Source organism: Melospiza melodia, chromosome 2 (genome assembly GCF_035770615.1).
Source record: "Melospiza melodia melodia isolate bMelMel2 chromosome 2, bMelMel2.pri, whole genome shotgun sequence".
NCBI classification, from domain to species: Eukaryota; Metazoa; Chordata; class Aves; order Passeriformes; family Passerellidae; genus Melospiza; species Melospiza melodia.
This window is the reverse complement of record NC_086195.1, coordinates 71487217-71513673: the sequence shown is the minus strand read 5'-3', so window position 1 is coordinate 71513673 and position 26457 is coordinate 71487217. Positions and strand designations below refer to the sequence as shown.

At 39.9% G+C, this 26457-nt stretch overlaps 1 protein-coding gene across 1 annotated transcript in view; it reads right to left on the bottom strand.

Moving 5' to 3' along the window:
• Positions 1 to 965: 965 nt before the first annotated feature.
• The window catches only part of TYR (tyrosinase), a 41527-nt gene continuing 16035 nt past the window's right edge, over positions 966 to 26457 (bottom strand). Inside the window, exons 3-5 of the mRNA XM_063150455.1 lie at positions 22736 to 22883; positions 5123 to 5304; positions 966 to 1304 (exon numbers count right to left, since the gene is read on the bottom strand). Coding sequence (XP_063006525.1) covers positions 1081 to 1304; positions 5123 to 5304; positions 22736 to 22883 — 554 coding nt within the window. The 3' untranslated portion in view covers positions 966 to 1080. The remainder of the gene's footprint in view (positions 1305 to 5122; positions 5305 to 22735; positions 22884 to 26457) is intronic.

The window sequence follows — 26457 nt, the reverse complement described above, 5'->3', positions numbered from 1 at the left end:
AGAAGGGAGGGGTTGGGGAAGGTGTATTTTTTTACTATTATTATTATTTCTCATTATCCTATTCTGACTTTTAGTTGGCAGGAAATTAAAATTAAACTAATTTTCCCAAATGAAGTCTGTTTTACTCATAACAGTATTTGGTGAATGATTTCTCCCTGTCCTTATCTTGTCATGTGAACTTCTCCATGTATTATCTGTGCCATGCAGAATGAGGAGGGCAGTGATAGAGCAGCTTTGGTGGGCACCTGCTGTCCAGCCAGGATCAACCCACCACACTTTGTTTTGTTACAAGCGGGTCACATTGTGGAATCGCTGCATACTGAGCAACCAAGAGTCAGCCATAACGTGAGCAATCATTAGCTCAAGTGGAACAGAGCTGGGCAGGGTGAGACCAGGTTTCCTCTCCTAAAAATCACTCAGCTCTCCAGAAAAATGCAAGGCATTGTAGAAGACAGCAACTAATAAGTATTTAAAGCGAGAAGTGGTTTTTGAGCTTCCTTTCTTCTGCTAATGGCATTCAGTCAAGGACAAACATTATGGGACATTATAGGAGCTGGAGGGAAAACTCCTATACCAGAAGAAAATTTGCCTATGGGACAGTCAGTCTGCTCAATCACTGTATATTTTGCTAACTGAACTAAAGGGTTCTTTTTGCTCTTACATTCAAACACGGAGTGGATGTAGCACCAATTATGCAGTCAGGCACCTGTGACTGTATCCATGTGCCAAACACATGGATTGGACAGCAGAATTAGAACCAATTTACAGTTGTTAAAAAGCAAATAAAATAGAATTATACATTAAATCCACCACACAAGCCAGTCTGGTTTCATAGGAGCATTATTTAATCAAGCATAGGAAATACACAGTGTTCTTTGGGTGGCATCATAGCTTATGTTGAATCTGGGAGATTTTTTTAGGAGTGGATCTGATAAGTTGCTACAACATTGGAGATTAAAAGAGACTTGAGACGGCCCATCCTGCTTCTGCAGCACACCTCAACAAGGTATGTGTAAACATCAATCAAGCACTGCAAGCTTGATTAGCACCTTAGTAACATGACTGAGTTACCTGAGGCCTCTAGAAATTGGACTGATAACTTATATTGTTGTAATCTTCACTTTCTACGAGCAAGGGTTGTATCTCCGAAGAAGTTCCTCCTTTTTTCTTCCGGCAGGCCCTGACGAGCCCTGTGAGCACGGCAGTAACAATGCCTCCAAACACAGCTGCTCCGACCAGCCAGGCCCAGATCTGACGGGCTTCCTGAAGATAGGGTGTCAGAAAGTCTTGGAAAGACTGAAGGGCTTGAAAAATCAAACAGAAAAAGAAAGATCATTTTACTTGATGCAATGCACTGTCAGTTTACGGAAGTTCTATGATAGATAATACTGGAAGGCTGAATGTAAAGAGACAAGAGTGGTAGAAATTATCTGAGAGCCACAAATAGTTTTAAACAAATTCACTTCAGCTCTGATAGTCTCAATCTTCATGTCCAAACTGCTCCTCACGGTTTTGTCAAAACTTCAGACTGTAACCCAATAGTTTGATACTGTGTGACCAAAGGTCCTGCTAGCTCAGCATCCTCTGGCAGCAATAACTGAGGCAGAACACTGGGGGGAGTTTAAGGAAAGGTCAAGTTATTACAATGCCTACAAATACTTACCCAACCTCCAAAATTTGCAGGTCAGGAATTTCCTGAACCAGATGTTGTGTTGTTGTGTGTAATAGTCACTGGAGGATTTTTTTTCTCCTTCCATCATCTTGTCAAGCTGCTCTTTGAACTTTTATCACAACTTTTAGCAGCAAAAGCATCCCTGCCTTAACTACATTCATTAACTACATATTGGGTGGGGAAAAATCTTCCTTTTACTGATTGTGAACCTGCATTCCACTTGCTTTGACAGTTCCTGTGTGGGGAGAGGCAGTAGACAACTATTCTGTGGTCATTCTGCACAACAAATCCTCTTTCTTTGGTGAATCCAGGGAAGCTTCTCGCTGTTAGATGTCCAGCTGCCTTCTGGCTTTGTGATATGAACTGTGTGTGTGTGTTTTTTATGCTATGGTTTAATGAGCTATGAAAACCCTGCCATACAGGGCTCTCACTTCACAGCAGATGCTGGGAAGAAACCTGTTCAAAATGCATCCAACAACGTGCTGGCTTGAATTTGAAAAATAATGATACTTGTCCGCTTGGGCCAAGGAAGATTTGGAATCCACATTTCCCAGTTATTAGCTCTAAGACCATTATTAGCAGTAATTACTAGCTAGTAGGGAAAAAAAAGAGCACCTCTATGGGCACCTTCTCTGGGAACTCCTATGGTGGTTTATTTCTGAATGTTCTTTATGCATCTGGACTGATTTAGATGTACTCAACCATATTTAGAATACTGTACCCCCACAAAGGCTGTAAATGTCTTCCTGTTATCTTGCATTTTCACTGGTGCCCAGAAAAACAATCCACATATCCTCTTGGGTCATGGTACTTCTAAAAGCATGCTGTTACATGCATTGTGCTCTGAAAAGATGCTGCCCCCCAGGGCCTGGGTAAGGGGTGTAGCCAGGAAGATGCCTGACTTGTGTGGCCCTCTGACTGCCCTCTATTAGTATTCCAGGTGGATAGGGGTGAGACTGAAGGAGGAAGTCCCAGGGTAATCTAAAGGGACTTCAGGGCAGTTAAAGGACTAGGTGTTCAGGTAGTATTCTCCTGATTGATTCCTTCAGTGCTCGGGGAAAATACTGAAAGGAGTAGGAAAACTCAACAGATCAATACATAGCCAAGAGACTGGAGCCGCAGGTGGAATTTTGGGGTTTCTGTCCACAGGGTGGCTTACACAGCACCAGGCCTGCTCATGTTGGATGGGGTATACCTGAGTCAGAGGGAAAAAAGGATCATGGCCCAGGAATTAGCAGGGTTGACAGAGAAGTCTTTAGGCATGAAGGGGGAGTGGGATAATTGGTTTCTGCCATTTCTTGTGTGTTTGTTGTTCACTGTATACTTCTGGATGTTCACAAAAAGTACCCGTGAGACTTCCAAAATCAAAACTAAAAGGATGAGCTAGGAGAGATTCCAGTTATGGAGTCCCTCAGCTTTAAGGCATGGTTAGTTTTCTTTGCAGTGTTGAAAAGTTCCCAGCTCCTACAGATTTTATCTGTTTCCTCACTATTACAGCGTGGAAAATCTTTTTTAATGGAAAGATTGCCAAGCACTGGAATAGGCGGCTGAGGGAATTAGTAGAATCATCATCCCTGGAAGTGTTCAAAAATCATTTGCATGTGCTGCTAGGGTATGGTTTGGTGGGCTTGGCAGTACTGATTTTATGCTTGGACTTCATGTTCATAAAAGTCTTTTCCAATCTTAATGATTCTGTGATTCTATATAACTCTTCCCAGTGTGAGAGAGAGATTTTCTGGGCAAAAGACAAGACTGCATCTGTAAATTTATCTGTTTTCATTTCTGAAAGAAGGAAAAAAATACAGAAAAATCTTAATCCAGGTGCTGAAATATAACTCTTGAAACAGCTCTTAACAGACTTCTTTGGACAGCTATTGTTAGGTGGTGCCATTAATCTTCCAAATCTCTGTTATTGATGCTAACTCTTGTTTGTTTTGCTCAGAGCAGCTCCCCTACACTGTGACATGTGACCTGGAGTCCTGAGGGATGGATTTCCATACACACTGACACCACTTCTGCTTCAGCACTGTCATACATATAAAAATAAATGCAGCTGCAATTAAAACTATGTACTCTTACACACTGATTTGCTGTGCAGTGGAAGGCAGAGCTACAGGCATCAGTTTTTCCTCAGGGACACAACAGCAATATAATTTAGCATTAAAAAGCCATTTTGTCATTGGATTCTTTCCAAGTTTTATTTCTCATCTTCTTTTTTAACCAGCCTCACCATGCTCAGTTTAGTCCTACTTCCTCTCTTCTCAGTTGCTGGTACTGTAACTCAGAGCTGCTGCTCTTCACAGAGTCACAGAATCACCAACATTGGAAGAGACGCCCATGGCCATCTAGTCCACCTGTCAATCCAGAACCACCAAAATCGCCCCCAAGCACCCACTTTCTTTAAGAGCAAACAAGACAGGTTTTGAGAATAGGGTTGGGCCAGATCTTGTGTGCCCCTTCCTCATTCTGTCTTGTTCTCCTCCTCTGCCTTAACACTTCTTCCTCATCTGGAAGATCTGCAGAAGTGCTGCCTTTTCTTGATGACCGAGATATTTTCTACTGACTTTTATTTTTCTTTCATAAATGTTTCCTACTTGTCCAGTACTTCCTGTTTGCCAGTCACAGACTTTCTCTTCTCCTAAAGAAAAGTCTGTGTTCATACACTGGAGTGAGAAAATCTGTGTCTGTAATTTGAGAGTCCAGCCATTTTCCATTTGTAACCAGTTCTTCCCTTCAGATAAGAAAGAGTTTAAGCTTGCTTCTTCTCAGTGAGATTACCAAGGGTTTGAACGACATCTGAGGATTATCTGGGCTTTCTGAACAAGGTTGAATTTCATTCATTGTGTTGATGTTTCAGAATAATTAAGGAACTACTTTCCTTACCCCTGTTAAAAACATAGGCAGAATTTAATAGGATTTCCTTTTTCTGAGGACTATGTGCTCCCCTGGCAAAAGGCAAGAGTCCAAGAGACAGCAAAAATTAAGTATTGGATGGTAAGTATTTTACTATTTCCTTCCTCTTGCAGTAAAATTTCAGGATTCAGAATTCCTGAAAGTCATGGTATTTGCTACTTTGTCTGAGTTGTACAATTCTAGCAATAAGAGGAGTTTAAGAAACTAATGTCTGATTAAGAAATATGAGAAATATGTATATGTATTTCTGGTCTTGATCTGGCTGTTTCATGAGTTTATATTCCAGCACCTGGACTAAGTATTTTCTGCATCTTATTCCCCAATCTGTCCATACATCCAGGATTGCCCCATCTCAGGTGCAGAATCTTACACTTCCCCTTTCTTGAACCTTATACAATTAGTGATTGCCCAGTCTTTTAATGTTTCTGAAAAAATCTGGAATTAGAAGGATTTTTTATCTTCTCATAAAACAGACATATTCCAGGTTATAGGCAACAAATTTTACATTTCCCCTTTTACCCAAAATTATGACATTACCTGGCTCTTGCAGATATTCATAGTCATACCCCAGCTCTCTTGAGGGTTTAAAAAATTCTCCATTTCTGTAAAGAGGGATGAAGGGGACCATGTAATTTTCTCGATTGTGCCCAATTGGTGCATTAGCTGCTGGGTACACTTCTAGCATGGGCCTGTGTCTTCTTAACCATCGTTCAAAAATGCTGTGGAAGAGAAAGTATGTTAATTAATGATAGGAATTATCAGAATTTTTCTTCTTGAAGATCAAAAGAAACTGATGGCTTTTTAAAAAATGCTGGAGACAGAGTTGCATGCAATGTCTTGTGTTTGTGTGTGTAATGCTTTCCAGATTTCTGAATTTGGGGTTATCCACTTCAGTGCTGAGCTCCTATGCAAACCGACAGAAAGCAAATGCCTGTGCTGCTGCAAAGAATCTGAATGTGCTTTGAAATCCCATAAATGTAAATTACTCTCTTTCTGTGCTCAGCAATTCATGTGGTTTTGAGTAATAGAGAGAAATTGATTAAAGACCTCAGTCCTTCTTCCTCACTCTCTGAAACATTTATAGCTAGTTTTGAATGGTCTTTTTCTAGCTGCTCTGTCCTGTTCCTGTTCCTCTAATTTCTTAGCAAGGGTTTTCAATGAAGTATGAGTTACATCATGATCCTATGGATATCACCAGAGGAGTGGAAACATCTGAGGAAGAAGTGATAAGCTGACAAAGCAGGTCAGCTGTCAGCAAAGTGTCTTCTCCAGCCAGAGCTTCTTCACTGACCTCAGTGTCTGTTGTTTACCACATTCCTCTCTCCCAGCTGCTGTGCAGCTTTATTTTACCTCCTCTTAAATATGTTATCCAGAGGCACTGCCACTGTCAAGCTCTGGCCAGTGCCAGGTCTATCTTGCAGCCAGCTGGAACAAGCTCCATCTGGCATGGGGACATTTTCTGTCACCTGCGGGCAGAAGCCAACCCTGTAGCCCCCTAATTGCCAGAACCTTGCCATGTAAACCCAATAGAAGCTGTTCCCCATGCCTCCAGCCTCAGCTGCTCCATTCCATACTTCTGTTCCAAAATTTCTTCCATTAGCTGTCTGTCACCACAGGGCTGTGTGTCTGCTCTTCAACTTGGATGCAGAAAGCTTAAAGGCTGCAGTAGGGGAAGCGTATAGTGGCATTTTCAATTTAACTACTGAATGTGTTTGGAAAGCAAAACTAAGAACCTTCCAAAACATTCTCAGTTCTCCTCCCTTTGAGCTTTTGTTTTTGGTCAACTCTTCACTTTCAATCCTCAAACCCTTTCTCTGATCCCTATGTGTTTATTCACCTGAATGTTCCAGGTTGCAATAGAGAAGGTGGGAAAATGCTACAGGGCAAGCAGATGCAGGTGTCATCTGCATGAGGAAAGAGGACTCCATACTAAATCCAAAGATACCGGTGAGAGGTAATTATCAACATTAGGCTCAGGGAGGCATTTCTGGATTAATTTATTATAAGGGATAGAAATGGTCTAGAGAGGCCTGTAAATTGTGCTTTAATGGAGATCTTAGCTCAACAGTTGCTCCTCCCCAACACTGGCCACTGACCAAAGGACATGGACTTCCCTCCCCTGTTCCACCCCTAGCTGTTGAAGGCCTCAGGTTATCTCAGAAATACAGTTCCTAAATGCAAGTGCTCAGGGGTATGAGGATCTCTTCAAGTTTTCAAGGAATTCTTCCAGCAGATTTCTACCTCTTATTTTTGGGCAGAAATATCGATATGCACACTCTGCATAGTCTACCAAATTAAAGCCCTCTCATACTCATCAAAATAGAGGTAGGGCCAAAATCTTTGTTCTCTTTTTAGGATCAAAAACTCTAATAAATGAAAACATGACTGTGATCATATATCTTGTCTACCCTTTGCAATGCAGGTATTAATTTTGAATAAAATCTTCATTTGTGTCTCTCTTCTTCAGTTAATTTCATCAATCCTGTCTGAAAAACTCTTACCTGAATAATAATGTTTAGTTGAAGCTTTCAGATGGATAAGTTTAAGCAATATGAAGACTTCAGCTGGTGCTATCTCAAGAAAGTTTGAACAGAAACTCTGTAATCTTTGGAGAACAGCATGAAGAAAATCACTAATCAATAAAAAAGATATAGAATATAAAGGAATAATTAAGCTTGAGGAGGGGTGGGATGTGGAAAAGTGTTTCACTCCAGTCTTTTCCCTGCCTGGCTTTTACTCATGCCTTGGATAAAGTACCCTGACTATCAAAGTTTTATTTCCCTAGCAGTTTGGATGGGAGCTGAGATAGCTCTTCTCTGCAGTACAAGGTTGTTAGGGGTGCAGAGATACTCTGGTTGTGGGAACATGGTAATATTATAAGGCAGAGGTGGGTCTTGGATGAAGTTTTTAATGTCTGGTGATGATCCGTACCCTAACTTTGGAATGCTCAAACTGAGGTACTTCCTGGGGCCTGATTTTTAGAAAATGCTGAGCAGTCACAATCTGAAAATTCAGAGGGCTGATGTGCACAACTTTCAGAGCTAAAACTCATCATTTGCCTGAAATAGCTTTTCAAGAAATGCCCTGAAATGCATCATTATTGCTGCATGTGTTAAGTGTTGCTGTTGCATAAGAGCTTTTAATAAGAATCCTTAAGCCAGTAATCTTTAAAGCAGAATGCAAATGCAAAGCATTTCCATGGAAATGAACATACGTACTTTTGGATTCCTTCTTTTGGGTTCCTTTGCAGTGTGGTTCCCACATGAGGTACCAAACTTTGCTTAGCAGTAGGAGGAGCATTGAATTGCCTGCCCTTGCAGCTGATCTTTAGATTCAGATGTGATCATATGCCTCTAAATCCTGATGTGATGAGTTTTGCTGATGCACATGATGTGTTGCACAATTCATTGGGTTGTTTGGGAACAGCTCTCTCCATCTGCTGGCACAAGATCTTATCACCCTGGCTGAAATCTCTTTCATTGAACATATCTGTATGTCACCACAGGAATCTCAGAAACATTCGTTAAAGCTTTAAGAGGCACATTTTCTTCTACTCCCTTCAGAATAGCTAGTCATGTGCATTCGTCTCGTAGTTGACTTTGGCATTTTGCTTTGGGTTTTATATGACACTTTGAAAGATTAGTATCTTATTCTGCTTGCTAATAAAATGATTGGGTGAACTTGCATTTATTATTTAATTTAGAGGCTCCTTCCCAGCTTGTTCAGTAAGATGGACTCAAGCCACTATTTTTTTCCTGGCCAGATAATTCATGGTGATATGTGTTTTCAAGAGTGTTCATGGGGTTTTTTAATTTTGCATGAGAAAATTGACAGATGTAGTATATCAGTAATATTTTTTTACATGTGCTTCATCTGTTTGTCTTCCTCCTTTTAAGGGGGCACTTCCAAGGGCATTGCTGTTTGCCTTCCCTCATATTTTGTGAGTTAGGGAAAAAGAACCTTATTCTTGCTTTTCATTAACAGTTTCCCAGCTTGATAGAAAACGAAAACTCCCAATGGCATCCAGTTGGGGAGAAAAATCCATGGACAGGGTACACCTTCAGCTGTATTTCTATTGGTAAAGCACAAATGGTTCTCCTTGGGCACCATAAGCCATTTCATATCAGAGAGTTACATTTTATGACTCCCCAGCCAAGTCCATTAAGTCCATTAATCCATTTTTAAGGAAAACTGAAATCCTGAAGTAGCCTATGGCTTTTGCTGTCAGCCAGGTAGTGACACTGGCACAGTGCACCTGTCCTTGGGGACTTAATTGAAAAGATTTGGGAAAAAAAAAAAAAAGTGTATTTGGAGAAAGTAATCACACTCTCTTTTGTTTCAGAGTACTGTGACCAGTGAATCAAACATTGTAGAATACCCTTTTTCTTCAAATAAGGTGCTTTCTCCAGCCCTGGCTACATTTAAGGCAGTTAGCATCAAAGGTTTTCTCTGTCATGCAGGGCTGTCCTTTCCTGAAGGCAAAGAACACATCTGAACAGCTGTGATGGATCACTGCAATTCTTCCATGTGCCTTGATCTACAGAGAGTTGTTTAATCCAATAACAGGCATGTGGTTTCCACGACAGAAAGAAATCAGTGTTCCCATCATCAGATGTTGATCTGCTTACAGTAGACAGAGGTTTTTCTTTTCTTCCCCAATGCAGTCATGTAAGTTATTTCCCTTTAGCATCTTGAAAATGTGTGGTTATATCCTGTTCTTTTCTCAGGAGCTGCAGCCTTGGAGGAGCCTAGGTCTGCAGAATTAATGCTACATGCAGAGAGACAAAATGCTGAGGTAATTAGCTGGTCCCTTCATGGAGTGACAAAGCTCCTGGTAGAATACCCAGGTTTGTGGCAAAGCAGCAGACCGTAACTCCCTCAAATTGTTCATTATCTTGGCAAACCACTGCTTTTATATTCTCTTCGTATGAACCTCTGCATCCTTCCCTGGACCTGAGAGCCTAACAAAGCAGGACCATGAGGTAAGGGCAACTTCAGGGCCATTTTATTCCGTATTGCCTCCCTTTCTTGCCATAATTTAACTAAAGGTAACAAAAAGGATATCTAAAGTTCAGATCAAGCTCTGCCTTATTCAATGTCCATACTAATTCTGTGCCAAAAAAAAAAAAAAAAGAAAAAAAACCCAAAAGAGTACTGGACTTAAGTTTAGTGGAAAGGAGAGAAATCTCTGGCTCCTGCAGAAGTCTGGTTGGTTACTTTTTCTTCCTCAGCATCTAGACAAAGGGAGCAAACAGGTCAGTAGCTATTTGTATAGCTGGAAGTGATATTCTCCAGAGGCTTTTTTAGCATTGAAATTCCAGCTAGACTAGCATCACTTGGGAGATGTTGGCAGTGCTATGGGAGCAGATGGGATGTGAGCATGGTGGGAAGCCAAGGAGGGATATAGGAAAGTAGAGAAGAGCTAACCAAAAGTTTTTGGGAATTTTATTCAGAGAATGGAAATGGAGAGAATGCAGCCTGGGATAAGCAGCAGTAAACCGTAAATCCTTGAGGATGATAGGTCTACCTAGAAGGGTCCCAGGCAATCAAAGCTTAAGAAAGAGAAATTTAAAACGTGGAAAATAACTAAATTAAATAGAGGTTAGTCTCCTGATAGCCCCTAATATTCTTTGTATTTCCTCAACAGCAAGCAAAATAGACTTGGAAAGGGTAGTTTTTATCTAAAGGCATTGGGCAGATAAAAAAAAAAATAATTCTGTGTAGATTAGAGAAAAATTTGTTTGCATTTGGAAGACTTCATTCTCTTGAAGAAATCAAAGTGCCCAAACTGAATGTCCTAAATAAGAGGCCCAAAAACTGAAAGAGATGGGAGACCAATTTGAATTTTGGAAGATGCCCTGTCACACATTTAGTGCTTAGAGAGACTCAGTCTCTCTAAAGTGCATTTCCAAAGTAGAAATAATTTTCTAGTGGGTGTAATATCAAAGTAATTACTAGATTATGATGATCAGCACTCTGTGCAAAGATTATTTTTGTGGTAGGAAACAGAATTTTAATATTGCAGAATGGGTTGGTTTTAGACACCTGAAGAAAAGGCTCAGGTTTGTATTTAAACCTTGGAAAAATTGATCATGGGACATGATAAATTCACTGCCACTTAAGCTCTGATTCAGTCATAGGCCATGTTTGATGCAGAAACAGCTAAGGAAAGTAATCAGGTCAGAAGGATTCCCAAAAAGCCATAAAGGCAAAGAATATTTTTTCTGCATATTGGAAAATTCTTAGAGACTCTTACAGGACTCATTTTACTCTACACAATACAGGCACAGAGTAAAAATAACTTCCCTAAATTCACACCAGCCACACTGTAGGGGAATGGGACCTCAGCTCTGTGGCCAGTTTGTATCAAACTGTGGCACCCCTAAGAGTTAGGTTACACCACTGCAAAGCATGGAGTCTCAATTTTACTTAAATTTTTTCTGTATATCTGTATATGGGTCACTGTAACTGCTGATAAGCTTAATACTTGTGTGTACCAGCTTTAATAGGTTCCAAGTATTGGTATGTGGGAAAAGGTAATAATAACGCCCACCTGGTATGTAGATGCTTTGTCAGTTTAAATTTTTCATTCGGGGAAAATATACTTTGCTTTTGCAAAAAATTTTAGTGTGATATGGTGAAAATTAAAGCCATCTATAAAAGACATGGATATATCACTTCTATTTAATTGTGTATAAATAGACTCAAGTGTTTTCTTTGTTCTGCTCCACACATACCAGGTTATACAAAATGAAATTAAATGAGCCATAGCAGAAAATTAATTAAAAAACCCAAACAAACAAACCCACTTTGGTTTAATGAGTGGTGGGAAAATAGGATTGATTTGAGGATGATTAAAGAAAGGCCACCAATATATATTTTCTTACTGAAAGTATGAATTCATATTATTTTATGAATAATATATGCAATGGGATTATAACTAATGAAAGGATGAGCCAAGAACTAACTGGGTTTATGCTGCCAGTGGGAAATTCCAGGCAGAGTATAAAAGCATTGCTGTGTGTAGGCTGGGTTCCTTCCTACTGTTCCAGATAGTGTTGTGCACTCTGAAATAGATGCTGCTCACAGGAAGGAAATCTTAAAATCTAGAAAAAGCAAGTAAAAAATAAGAGTTGGCATTTTTCTTTATCATTTTGCAAACTGTTCTTATAAGGGCCACACATTCCTAAGTGTGCTACAACAGTCATGGGCAGAGGTACTCTTGAGTGACTGAGTGTAAGAGGGGAAACCAGACTTTAAATATCCATTTCTAACATTGAGGCACTGACTCAAAGTGTAAACTAACTTTCCCTTCAGGAAAATATAACAGAAAAATTTAATCCTGTGTGTTTTACCTCGCAATGAAGGTCAGCTGGAGACAGATGAAGGGGGAGGAAGAGGGTGCAGTTTCTCTGTATGAATTTCTGTCACACTGCAAGGAGCAAGAGTGGCATTGCAGGTATGCCCAGTGGAGGACTGCAGTCACCTCATGATCCCTCTGGGTCCTTTGCACTGCAGGGCACACAGTACAGATTTCCTCCTCCCTCCTTGCCCTCACTTTCCTTGTAAGCATTTGCACAACAATGCCATAAGCAGGATTAAGGAACTGGTTTGCTTTAAAACCAAACTTCCCCTTTATTTTCATTTGTTCTGGGATAGTTTAGCTGAGATAAAGCTGTGGATCTGATTCATTATTCTTTCGTGTGATGGCCAGTACCAGCACAAGGGATAAACTGAGGTGAGCATCTCTGGGCAGCACTAACTGCCGAGCAGGACTTTTCTCCTTCCTAACCTATATGTGCTAGGTCAAACTGACTTAGAGCAACATTGAAATTCTCTGTTTCTCAATAGCCTGATAAAACTTTGCCTCAGCTGAGCCTGCACTCTGTATTAATTACTCAACTGCTAGACATCTGCTTTGTAATCCACTTATAAATTTGTCAGGTTCAAATCCAAAGCCATGTACTTGGTTGTGCCAGGTTTGACACAGAGACTTTCATTCCTCATCTCCAGTTGTGAGACTGAGGCAAGGTCAGACTGACTATGTCAGAAGGAATACAGAACATTGTTGCTTAGAGCTCATTTATACAATTTATTTCAGTATCATGCGATCTGACATGATGTAGAAGAAATCTGGCAAGCGACATGTATTTGCATTTGGAAAGAAAAGAAAAAGGAAATAAATTAAAGAAAGCTGAAATGCCAGCCCAAGGACTGTGATTACACAGTAGTCATCACTTTAAAAGTTGGCACTAGTCAGCTAGGATTGCAAAGTCACCTCAGGTAATTCCCATCCCAAGCATTTGGGAGAAAGATCAGTGCTTCAGTCCTGGAAGAGGTGCTGATGCTGAGGCTGTAAAGTCAAGGCACTGTACTGTTTGCCAATGTGTGCAGTTATATTGCAGTATTCTTTTTGTTCTTTTTGTTTTAAGTTGGCTAAAGACACTACAGGGACTCTCAGGAAGGTTTTAAACAAGTTACACTGTCTGATTAAAAATTAAGATGCTGCCCTCAATTATTGTGAAAACCCATCCAAAGCGTTTGAGGCTGTGTCTCCCACTGGTGAATCACTGCTGAGGATTGCCCTGGGTTACAGTGCTTATTCTGTCTAGTCCCAGCTCCTGGAGAACATCCAGGGGCTTCCATCATCAATTCCAAGCTGCAGCATGCAGCAAGGAACTTTGGACATCTTTGCCTCTTCCCCAAACCCTCGCAGCACCTCTGTGAAGCTACTCCTGTGCCAGTCCCTGGGCCAGCCACCAGAGACACCTGGGCATATATGTATCTCTATATGTATGGATATTTTCCCATAACAGGCCTTCATCATGGTCAGCCAAACAGGTGAAGAGGATGAGACTGTTGGTGCCATTGGAATTTTGTGTGAGTGTTGTGTGTGTGAGGTTGGGAATACATGCTCAACCTCAGTACTGGCTGCATCTAAGAACATGAATGAATATTAATTTTCAGGAAAGGTCTAGCCTACTTCATTTTTTTCTCTTTTCCCCATCTTCTGAACAAAAAGTGGATGTTTTTTTGCAGACTTGAGTGGAATAGATCACCTGAAACATGGAGGCACAATGTGCAGCTGACATAAAGCCCCTTCCTTATTCAGCAAGGTTGCAGGCTATCTCAAGTAATCAAGTAATATTCTCTGAGTGAGATATAATAACAAACAGTATGCTGACACCTTCCCACCCACTACAAAGTACCACCAGAGCTGGGCAGCCATGTGACACCTGAGGATCTTGGCACTGCTCTGCTTCGCAGATCTCACCACAACCATTTCATCTTCTTTGTTCTCACTGCACAAACTGGATATTTAGATATTTAGATAGCACAAACAGATAAAGGAAACAAGAGGGAGGGAATTGAGAAGGGGTAGTCTCATACAACCAATCCCACCTAAAAGAAAGCCAATCCTATTTTGCCTATGTCCCAGTTTCCTGAAAACCTCGAGGTTACTGCCGCTGCTGCATTCACAGAATCATATAATATCCTGAGTTGGAAGGGACCCACAAGAATCACTGAGTCCAAGTCCTGGCCCTGCACAGGACATCCCCACCATGTGCCTGAGAGCATTGTCCAAAGGCTTCTTGAACTCTGTCAGGCTGGTGCTGTGACCACTGCCCTGGGGAGCCTGCTCAATGCCCAATCACCCTCTGGGTGAAGAACATTTCCCTAAACTAGGGACCCATTTCCTGAGCTTCTCCTTTTTGAACCTAGATCTTGCCTGACACAGTTCCATGCCATTTATGAGATATTTTTTAATATTTGCCCTACCAATGTGTTTTAGAATTTTTTTCCCTAATCTATCAAACACCCTCAACATGTTTGTAAGACTAAGTGAAGAGAAGGGTCTTCATACTTTCCATCTGACACTTTTCCTTCTTATGTCAAATGACTTGAGCTTCCACAGCTATTTGGAGAAAATTCAATTGGATCTCCCATTGCTGCTTTGCATGCTTATTTGGCTGCAGAGGGCAATATAGCTTCCCCTCATTGCTCCAATAATCATGCAGTCCTCCAAATGTTTCTCTCCTAGAATAAAAAATGTCACCAACTCCTTAAGCCTCTCTTGTGAAAAGAAGCTGCTCAAGCACCATAGTCCTGCAGACAATTCAGATAGAATGATCCTGGGCAGAGATGACTGCTCTCTGTTCCTCTCCCAGAGAGGGCCGCTGAAGTCCTGCAGTTCTATTCCCCATTTGCTATCACAATATCCTTTGGTTACATTGCAAACTGCTTAACCTTCCCAAGAAAGTCATGTAGCTACCTGAGGCTTCAATTCCTCTGCATATAAGTCTGGGCTCCCCTGCCACAGAGCCTAAAAAGCTGAGCAGTCCTGTAGCCTACTTTCCCAGTAAAGAAACCTTTCTGAAATATTACTGGTTTTGCCTTCTCAGAAAACTGGGTAGAATGAAACAAGTGCTGAGCCCAACTTTGCTGCTGTATTACCATGTAAAGAGCTTTATTTCAATTAAAGAGGAAGATAATGGATAAGCTAAGCTTCACACTAAAGACAAGAGCTGAGTATCTGAGTGAGCTGACTGGAAAAAGTGTGTAGGAATCTGTGCAGAGGAATGTCCATATACTCTAGCACAGGACTAGGTAGTGCCTTAGCCTAACCCAGTTATTGGCAAAATAATCTAATTCCTGTGAGAGCTTGTTCTGTACCTCTGCGGGAAAGAAATGAGATTAAATGAGGATTAGCTACACTGAGATTCCGTCAGATATCTGATCTAAACTCTGTTGCTTTTCTTAAACTCTCTTGGCTTTTCTTAGTCAAGTCAGCCTTTGTTTAGCACAATGTTGTAAATAACTTTTCTGAGGTACAGGAAATAAATTATTTTCCTTAAATGGCTGTCATCATGTGTGTTGTTTCACCCCTTACTGACAAACCAGAGTAATGTTTGGCTAGAGAAATTTGTTTTCCATTCAGATTTAGGTCTCCAATACTGTCCAACGCTGCAAACCCCAGGTTATAGATTAGACATTATGGGGTGTCCTGTGTGCTTTGTAAATAAGGAAATAGAAATGCAACCCACCATGTGCTGTATTGGAAACAGAAGTTAGCATTTGATTGAATGTATATCCTGTATTAAATTTCTCAGATTCATTTTTGCCATGATTTGATGCTAACACAAAAACATCACTTGAAGTCAGAGAGAGTAAAAAAGCCAGCTGCTCCAAAGTTTAATAACTACTTTTCCCTGAAGACAAAGATAACAAGCAGATTAAAATGGATAGCTGTGGAGGTAGCTGGACTGACACCATGGAACCCACTTTTGTTCTCTGCAATTCAGTTCTTTTGAGACTTAAATGTTATCATTATTGAGGTTCACAAGGGCATATAATACATAAATCACATCTATGGAAGTGAAGTGATAATTTCTTTTGATGAATAGGAGGTAGCTACATGTGGGTGAGAAAAGTACCATGTTTTCTTGTGATTTTTTACAATTTGAACAATTACATCAGCTGTTATTGCAGAAGTGCTGCAGGAAGGAAATGCTAGCTGTCTGCATCAGAGTTCATTTTGATTGCTGTGCCGCAGGGAGCTTCCTCCTCCTCCTGCATTAAGAGAATAGGTGAAGACTAACCCTGCAGCTCTAGTGAAGTTTCAGGGTGGTGTAACCTTTCCTTTTAAAAACCAGTAATTGTTTGCAAAATATGTGGTGTATGGGGTGATCCATTCAGTAATTGTGTTGGGTGAACTAAAATCTTGCAGTAAGATTGATATGAAACCTGCACTTTAAATGGGACTCTTTGAACTGAACCTGCTATATAATAGACTTTTATGAACAGAATGGATCATTACAAACATCTAGCCTGAATAATGGTATGGCAGGTGAGATTGCCAACTGCTGTATTTCACATATGATGCAGAAAATGTCTGTTTAAGCTTTCTCTGGTCATTCCCCTAAAGCAAGGTGGAGCAGCAGCACTGTAGGTTATATGTATGCTTAATCAATATACGCTTAATCAATAAAAAGAACATTTATCTCCAGAGCCTGATCCTTGTCATTATTTCTCTCTGTGTCTGCCTCTGTATGGTGTATCTTTGGATATCCAGAGGACTTACTTGATGTTACTTTAAATGCAGGTGCACCCTCAAATGTACTACACATACTCAGTCCCCCTTTGTCCACTGGAGCAGGGATGTTCTAAACCTCTACTCCTTCACTTCAGAATCTAGCCATGGTCTGTGTTAGATGGCAGGTGATGTGACCCTCCAAGGCTGTTCCTGCATCCCTTTGGGTGCTTTGCAATTGCAACTGCTCAGGCTTGCTCAAGTAGGTGCCCAGCTCAGTATCTTGGTGTATGATTTGCCTTTCAGCCCCAGACACAGCGATATCAAAGCAGAGATACTGGGGAGCTGTTTCTCAGCAACACCCCATCCTTCCCACTTACACTCTGCTTTCCATGGATAGATTTATGTGGTATTTCACAGGAGATGTGAACTCACTCTGCCCACACACTGAGCCCACTTTGAGTGAGTCAGCTCCATTAAACAAGCTGAGTAGCTCTGGATAACATGCTACAAAGCCTGAGAGGTTAGGAGGGAAAGGTTAGCAGCTCTGCTCGGTCCAGAAGAGGGCTTGTGGTAAAAGAGGGAGCGTGTGTCCTCCTGTGCATTTGCAGATATCCCCAAGGGGAAACAAAATCAAAAATGTAGAAATTTTCTTTCTAAAATCTTCCATGCTCGAGTTTACCCCCACCTTCTGTACTTACCTGCTCTGTAACTCATACTTGTTGTAGGAGTCTGTGTGTGCCAATAAAGCTTGTGACCCAGAGTCATTCCTGGCCCACCCTCATCCCAGAGATTCTGCTGGAGAACAGTTTTCTTCCTCAAGGTCCCTTTTGATAGAACAGATCTGCTTTCTGTGTGCAGGGGCTGCTGTAACAAGGTGAATTTTTAAATACCAGGGAAGGATGAGAGCTGGGCTACCTTGCTGCTGTGCCGTAGAACCTGCTGGTGGGATCTAGCTGTGCACGCTGATCAGAGCTCTCTTCCCAGGATATTGCTAATGGCAACCTCTCGACCTGCCTTTGTCTAATAGATTTCAAGTGGCTCCAAGCCGAAGCTCATCCAGCTCCACAAAAATGTGACTTCTGGGCTGTGTCATTTGCAAATGTAACCTCAAAAAGCACTAACAGCCTTGCTGTGCCCATATCAAGGAATAAAATTAATCATATAATTTGTGTTTATAATGTGATTTTTCTATTTTTAGACTGCTGTATTGTTAGCTGATATATTATTGTACTACAATTCCCATATCAGCAGCACCTCAGTCAAAATTTCTGGTGTTTGTAAGTTTTTGAATACCAAAGGGAGAAAATAATTCCTCAGCCCCATGGTTTATCTGTGCTGTCTTCCACTGGAGACATTTCAGAGCAAAGAATCAGTCTTATTTCATGTATTAAACAAATCTGGAAACATAACATTGTCTTACAAGAATTTTGATGATTCTTTTTGAATGCATTTTCTCCAAATGTTCCAAATCATTGAAGCAAATAGTTTTTTAATTTCTAAAATAAGTTTTTGTTTCCTGTCAACATTTCAAAACAAGAGAACAACTTGGTTTTTTCTTGCACCATTTTTTGGTTTAAAAACCCTGAGATGACATTCAAGAGAAAACGAAAATATTCTCTGTTTTACTCTGCTTCGAAAACAGAGTAAAAATAAGTAACTTTTATTTTGACATCTCCTGGGAGTGAAAATCAAATTTTCTCTTGTTGAAGCATTTTTTGTGACAAAATCACTTTTTTCCATTTTTGCCATAGTGATGCTTATTATTATTTTGTTTTAAGTGGAAGAAGTTGCTGGCATTATGGTGTATATATTGGATCCAGGGGATTGAAAACAGGGACTGAAAATGTCCACAAAGTGATTTGGGGTTGAGCAGTGAAGGGCCTTCTCAACAGAAACCAGCTGATCTGATGTGAAGAGAGCCAGGAAGCAGCAGAAGGCTATGAACAGAGAAGAGCTCTTGGAGTGAAGAAGAGCATTGAGTTAATGTGATGGTGGTTGCAGCAGCATTCTGAGCTGTGCAGTTACTTATGTTAGCTGGAGAAAACAGGTCTTGTAACAATGGCATCACTAGAACTGGCAATTTGGACCTAGCTCTAGACTAATATGCATATAGTCTAACAAATACTTGGCTTTAGAGAGGTGAGAGACTGATATCCTACACATCTGCTGTGTGTCTTCAGCAAATTATCTCCAAATTGCTTGTTCTAAAACCAGAGCCTTTGGAAGCCATCCCCATTATCGTAATAAACCCTGACCATTGCTGCAGAACTTAGGAACAAGAGGAGGACTGAGGCCCAATTGCATTAGCTGCTGCATGGGCATAAAGCTGTAAGGAGATATTTAATGACCACTTCTATTCCCTGTTGCTTTTTAGCTTTTCTTAGGGAAATTGTTGGGTTGTGGAGTGGAAATCCAGAGTTATTTAGGTATGAAATAAATGAGAAGAAAGCTGATATATTCAAAGTATAGAAGTGCTGGGCTAACAGATGAAGATACTACATGCCTCTAGAGATGAAATGTCTAAAAGATCCAGCAGAGAGGAAGGAGTTCCTTCTCTGAGCACAGAAAACACCCCAGAGATCTTAAGTGGGAATGTGGGCTCGTGCTTTCATGGCCTGTGCAGCTGCTCCTTACAGCTTGTGTGGGTTGACTCCTCCCTTGTTATTCCCTTGTGCTGACTGTAGAGCATATCTGAATAGTAAAGAGATTTGCAATTAAGAGAAATGCTTCAGAGAGCTAAAAAAGCTCTTGTTTTTGCTGAATGTATATTTTGTTGCATCTTCTTTTCTTTTTATTTTTTAAGCCATTAAATTAATAATTAATAATTTTTAGGGTGGTCACCTTCTTTTACCAAACACTGAGATTTGATCCCTACATCTTCTGGCAAATAAGAAGGGAAGGAGCCTGATTAATCATTGCTAATAAAGCTGTTGCCTGAGTACCTTCATACCTTTGCACTATTGAGAGGGAACGACCTAAAAAAAAAAGGGAAGTGTTTACAAGCCAATGCTTTTTCCTTTCACCTGCATGATCTCAGCCGCACCTCTGCTTCATCTATCCTTCCCTCCTTTCGTGCATCAGGCCTGAGCAGGGCAGGTGAGGCACAGCAGATGGTAGGCTGCCTGTTGCTCAGTTTAGAAAGCAGCTCCTAACATTTGGCTCACACCTGTCGGCAGGCTCCGTATACACTTGTTTATCCTCCTCCGTACCATATGTTTCCATGCAAAATCAGTTCCAATGATCTATTGCCTTATTGCTATCACTCCTATTATGGATGTAACTGAGCATTTCACAGTCATTAATACATTTAGCCTGACAGCATCCCTGCTGCGTAGGCAACTAATATCTCCCACTGTACAGATGGGTTAGCTCAAGCTCAGATCCACAGCTCCTCAAAACCTTCATTGAAATCGATGGGAAGGAAACACATCTCCAGGGGATGAAAGTTTGGGAGAGTTTGTATGTTGGGTTTCACCCAAGGAAATTTGCAGTGGAGTGAGGAAATTCTTCTCTGGGATCCTACTTGGATGCTCAAAGTGTGCGACCATTCTTGATTTCCTGTCACAGAGCTGCTCCTTGCTTCTGCAAACCCAGCAGAACTGTGATTGCTATTGTCATCAGAAGATACAGTTGAAAAGTTTTTAAAAGCCCATTGGCCCAATATAATCTTAGCCGTCAGCTCAAAAGTATTCTGCCCTAATGAGAAAAGTTGATAAGGACCAAAAAATGTGCTTCTGCTGCTTGGGAGACTGTCTCCCACTTCCTCTATTCTTTACATTCTTGCTTGCCTCTCAGAAAAGAATTTCTTTGCTGCCCTTCAAGTCTATGTAGGAGAGGAACAGGATTTTATAAAATGCACTGTATGTACCTATCAGTCACCTACTTCTTAATTATAACTGAAAGCATGATTAATCTGTCACAGATAGAGATGCTAAGTAACCCAACTCGGGCTAATGCAATCCTGTCACCTACACAAAAGGCAGCATTATTCTCAGATTTTACATCTGTGTGTACTAAGGGCTATATTCACAGCAGCTGCAGAGCACTGGAGATGCCTTTCTGCCAGATGGGATGAGGTTGCACCATGCATATCTCAATTGCCCCTACAGAGACTGTGCAGTGGTTTATTTTCTCAATTATAAAATAATTATAAAATAAAAAAATAAACTTGTACAGTTTAATGAGGTAATCTTTTGCAAATAATTTTTCCCTTTAAAATTGATAACAACTACAGTTATGAGAATCATTTCCAGGGACTCATAATGACCATGACTGAAATTCCTCAGAGGAAAGATTCAGCATGAAGATCAAGGTGGTATTTAAGCCTGCAACAAGTAGGAGCTAAGAGGTGCACAGGTCTCCTGCAAGTGTCAATGTCTAAAGAAAACAATTCTTTTGATATGGCACAACATTTTTTTTTTCTCTTCTGTGTTCCTTTTCTCTGAATATTCAATTGATCCTTTTTTTTTAATAGCCTAGATGCTGGAAAGTTAATTTCCAGGCACCAACTTGAGATTAGTAATCACACTCGAAAACCTCATCCACCCATCCTGTGAAGCAGTCAATGTATGGATATGCTAAATCATAGCTAAGCTACACTGTGTAAGGTTTAAAATGTCCTCAAGAAAAGCTTTTCACATAGAAGATTTTCAAAACTGACACCTCCAGAAGGCTAATTATACCCTACAATATGAGGAGCAGAAATCATGTAAGTCAGCCATTGAAGGAACAATTCCACTGATGCCTGGGTGGCCTGCTAAGATGCCTTATTTCTGGATGGGCAATATAACTATTAGGCTCATTAAATATATAATCTATTTTATATATATATATATATATATATATATGATATTTTATTGGGTGTAAATGGTATTATTTTTTTCAGTCCTCTTATATTTTAAATATATATAAGAAGCAAAAGACCAACTTCAATTTTTCCTTTTTATACCTACTAGCTTTTTAGTTAAATAGGATAAAGTTTTATATAAGAGTTTTGATGTGCCTGAGATTGCCTGAGACTGCAAGATGATCCTTGCAAGCTGTAATCTGCATCCCTCCCATGCTGCATGCCTCAGTGGCCCAAAGGAAGAAACCAATTTGGTCTTCATCTCAATAGACACCTTACTGCATGCAAGCTGAGTCTCAGATAGTAGGTTTCTGAGCATGCAGATTTATGGAAGTTTGTATATTGTTTATTTTTTGCCCTAAGCAATGCAGTAGTCAAGTAACATTCAGTGGAGAAAAATTATAAGATAGATAAGCAAATATAAACTGCTCCAGAACAAGTGTTGTTTGTGCAGCTTTTACAGTTCTTTGATTAGCTTTATTTTTTTTTTTTTTTTGGTTTTTTGGGTTTTTTAAATAGTTCTTTAGTCATCACAATTTGGTGTAAATGCAGTCCAGAGAGTAAAGTGTTTGTTGCCATTCACATGTGACACAGAAGTGTACAGAAATGTTCAGTAGTGACACAGAAATGAAATCTTGGAATGTTGCCTTCAATGTAGCAATTTCACCAGTTTCTTGCAAAACTATGTTCTCCTACCCTTTCTTATTAATAAACATGATATCCTTCAGTTTGCTCTCCTTTCATTATGCACAGCTGTACTCTTCTCTTTCATCAAGAAACAGTCAGAATTTTGTTTGTCACACTTAAATACTAATTTTTCCACTTTATTTATGAATAGCAGGCATAGATTTTCCTTATGGAATAGAAATTGAAACAGCCCTGACATTTAGAATGCAAAGGAATTGCTCCAAATAATTATAGTCATGTTAAAATGAGTCACTCACTTTTGATCCCAACTTCCTGACATGCACATTCATATTTATTAATCATTGTGACATCATTGAAGGACTATTTTTACCTTTTTAATAAAAGCTGAGTGCATTTGTCAACTCATCAAGTTATATCTAATCCAGTGAACATACAGATTGGTTAGGAAAGATGCATGCTTTCAAATAACAGCACAGCTCCTTTCTACATGTCTGAAAATGTTGTGTGTGTAAAAACAAGTGAAATGTTTGCACTCTTTGAAATGCAGGTGAAAAGCCCACTGGAAAAAAAAACCCAAAAACCCACATAATGAATTAGTTTTGCTAAGGAAAATGAAACTTACCTGTCCACGAATGCATGGTGTAATACAAAGATGGGATCATTTGCAGAGCCTTGTACTTGGGACATGGAGCCGTTCATGTAGATGTGAAGCGCGTTGTGCAAACCGCTTTGCGCCGGGTTTGATATCGCAGTCTGTGGATCAGCAAAGCCTGCAGAGAAAATCATATGCTGATATGACAATGTGTATAATTCCTTTTCCAGTAACAGTGAAGATCAAAGTACTTACTTTCCATTCATTTATATTCAGCTTTTTAGACAAGAGCTTAGGAAAACTTGTAAAGGAGCGCTAATATATTTCAAAGGCAGGGCAAAGATGAAATTAAAATAAGCTAAATTAAAACTCCTGCAGTGTAGCTAATGCAACATGTCAGCAAATGTACTGCTTAATTGCTTTATATTTTTAAATTTCTTGGTCTATTTTGTCTGCCTGACAAAAAGCAATATAATCCCTATAGACATTTATGTGGACATTTATTTATGTTGAGAAAACTTTTTCACTTTATTTCAGTTTTTAATCTCTATACTTACAGGCTCCTAAGATAAACCAGGCTATTTTATCTCATCATATACTCAGTCATCTATTAATGTTTACCTCTATAGAACATGTTCTTTTATCGATAGGAGCCAACACAATGCTATCTATAACTTCTACAGAAGGATTTGGTGAGTATTCAATAATTTTTTACAGTTAGACTTGCAGGATGGAAGTCTGTGGACTGCCGTTATTTTGGGGGACACTTAAAAGATTACTTTAGGAAGAGCTTGCGCAGACCAACTCCCAAGCAGAAATACTGGAAGACGAGATTGTGCATTAGTTTTTATCTTGGTAGCCTGTCTATATTTAAGATTGATGTTATAGCCCTACTTATCATCCCATCAGCCATGCTTCCAACTTACTTGCAAGGACTCCTAGTAAAAGGCAACTCAAACATCTGATCCTTCTCTGGGATTTTCCCAGAGAATAGAAAGAGAAAGCAAGGTTGTCCCCTCAGTCTATTTCTGAACCTGATACTAGTTCTGATATTTAATCCATGCCACAAAGAGAGCTGTGAACAATATGATCATTATGTTGATCCTCAGCATTTCCCAAATATGGTTTTAGTTCATCATACCTGGAAGGTGGAGAAAATAAAGATATTATCTTTTATCTATGGGGAATTCCTAATGGATTTTGAACACTTGCTTTATTTACTTATTTGGATGAAGAACTAGCATTTGAATGAGAATCAGTAATATACTGTTGAAGTGAATGTCTCAGTCTTGCTATTTGACACTGTTACTCACACCACAGGGCAATTGCCCTGGATTCTCTTTAGACAGAAAATCTAAAATGCGCCAACTATCAGTGGATGTTTAGTTCAGGGGACTGAACTACAGCCAGTATGAAAAAAACCCTTCCCTGTGAAAATCCTAACTTGTAACATGGAATTTGGGTGCACAGTTTCAGCTGTCTTGCTCTGTATTTGCTCCTCTCAGACAAGGTATTAATTGAGATGTGGCTAGAGTTGCCACATGAACTTGGAAACCTGAGTTTTACACCCAACTGGGACTCTGAACTGTGTGAAATGATTGCATTGCTTTGCCACTCTAAATTCCCTCACGGGGCCTTTTGTTGTCAGTCAACCTCTTCAAACAAAGGTAGAGCATCTGATGTAAACCCACTGGTATTTATAAGAAGAATCAAATCATAACTATAGCACCTAAGTACCAAAAAACCAGTAATAACCATCCATCTTTCTGAGTCTATAGTATGACAAAGCTTTTGAAAAATTTAGGGGAAATCAGAGTTGAAAATATAATTTGGACATTTGGAGAAGGTAGAGTTGGCTTGCTTTCAATATTGTAAACTTTAGGGTAAAGAAAATCTGGATTCAGGAAACAAAAAGAACACATTAACACCTGCAGATTTTAAGTACATCAGATATGGACCAGGATTCCAGAGTCTGCTTGGTCACATAAATGACAAAGGACAGAAGTTCTCATAGTGAAAATTGGGCCCATAGAAATCTGCAGGATGGTGAATGCTATGTTTCCTAGCTATCAAATAAGGGGGAAAAGCAGAGCAAAATATTACTTATAAAGAATATATGTACATTAACAGTCTGTCCAGAACTCACAGGAAGAAGTGGCAACAATTTTGGCTTCTTGCTGCTGCCCACAGTACATGGTTGTTGGAATCAATCAATTTGGCAATGCTAGGACATTTCTGTGAACATTAACTGGATAGCATATATCTGTGCATCATTCTGAAGCAATTCTTCCACTTATGTTCTACTGCATTAAGTATCAAAGTATGTTTAAGGGAAAAATAAAACTTATTGCAGGGTCTGGGTAGACAGCTAGATGTTTGATATCAGACTTTGGATGCTTCTTACATTTCTTAATGCATTTTAAACACTTGATCTAATCATTCATAAAAATACACAGAATACTCATTTTGGCTCTGGACAGCTTTTCATGGAACATCTGCACATTAGTAATTTGTCTTAATCATCAAAATCTCTGCACTGGAACAGCTTTAGCAACCCCACCCTCCAGCTCCAGATAATTGGGGTGCATCCACTCAGTGTCAAAGTTGACGTCATGTTTAACCCCACACGTTATTCTGTTCTAATATCTGATCACTTGTCATAAAAACTGCATATAAATTTATAAGTTAGCAGGAATAAAGCCATGATGTGATGTCACTGCATCTTATTAGCTTGGGTCTTATTCTTTAAGACTTTTAAAAGCACTTCAGTACAATCAATTATGCAGGATGGCATACTAGAGTGGAGTCACCCAAAAAGAACATGTGAAAACTTCAAAGTTTTCTCAGAGTACAGGAAACTTTGCTGAGGTAGCTGCAGTAAAATCACCTCTAAAGCAGATGTGAGACTACAGATACAAGCAGTGAGCTGAAATAAGAGTTCCTCGTCTCTGTAAAGGGGAACTCTTCTTCCTCCAGCTGCCTTGCCCCATGCTGTGCCTTCCTCTCCTCTGCACTAACTTTAACTTGTCAGTCCTTTTGTGAACTGATTTCACAGACTATTCTGGCAGTAAACTACCCTGGAGTGTAGGATGTCAGGTTTTTCTGACAGGCCCCTAAAATGTAGACTCTCAGATAAGGATGTGATGAGGACAAATGATGGTACCAAAAAAGGAGGGAGAGCGACTGACAAATGGATGGAGGAGTCTGCAGTGAGCTATTAAATCATCTTGGCCAGTATAGGAAGCTGTAACTTTGAGATGTTCTTATAAACCTTTGGTTGATTATGGTGCATCAGAAATAGCTATCAGGACATACATCACTGAAGTGAAGTTTCTCCAGTGATTTGGATAAGAGAAAAATCACAGTTTAGGGATTCATAAACGTTGCTCTGCTCCCGCTTCTAACACTGTTGATCAGCAACAGTGATTCAGTGGATTTGAAGTAGCTTTACTGAGCCAGGCTGAATAAATCAGGTGGGAATTTAGACAAAAGTTTATTATCATAGAAAATAATGATGCCGCTCAAAAATTAAGGCTGCCTGATCATTTTTAGGATGGTATATAGATGGTTCTCATTCAGCATGCAATTAGCTCAAGTGTATATCTTTTAATAGAGTACTTAATTACATTAACTGTGGATTTTTCAATCTGCCAACAGAGACCATAGATGTCCATGCACCATCAGTCAAGTGCAGAACTTCATGGAGAAAGAAGGTAGTGTTTTCCTCAGTTGCTCATTTGCCACTGACTGAA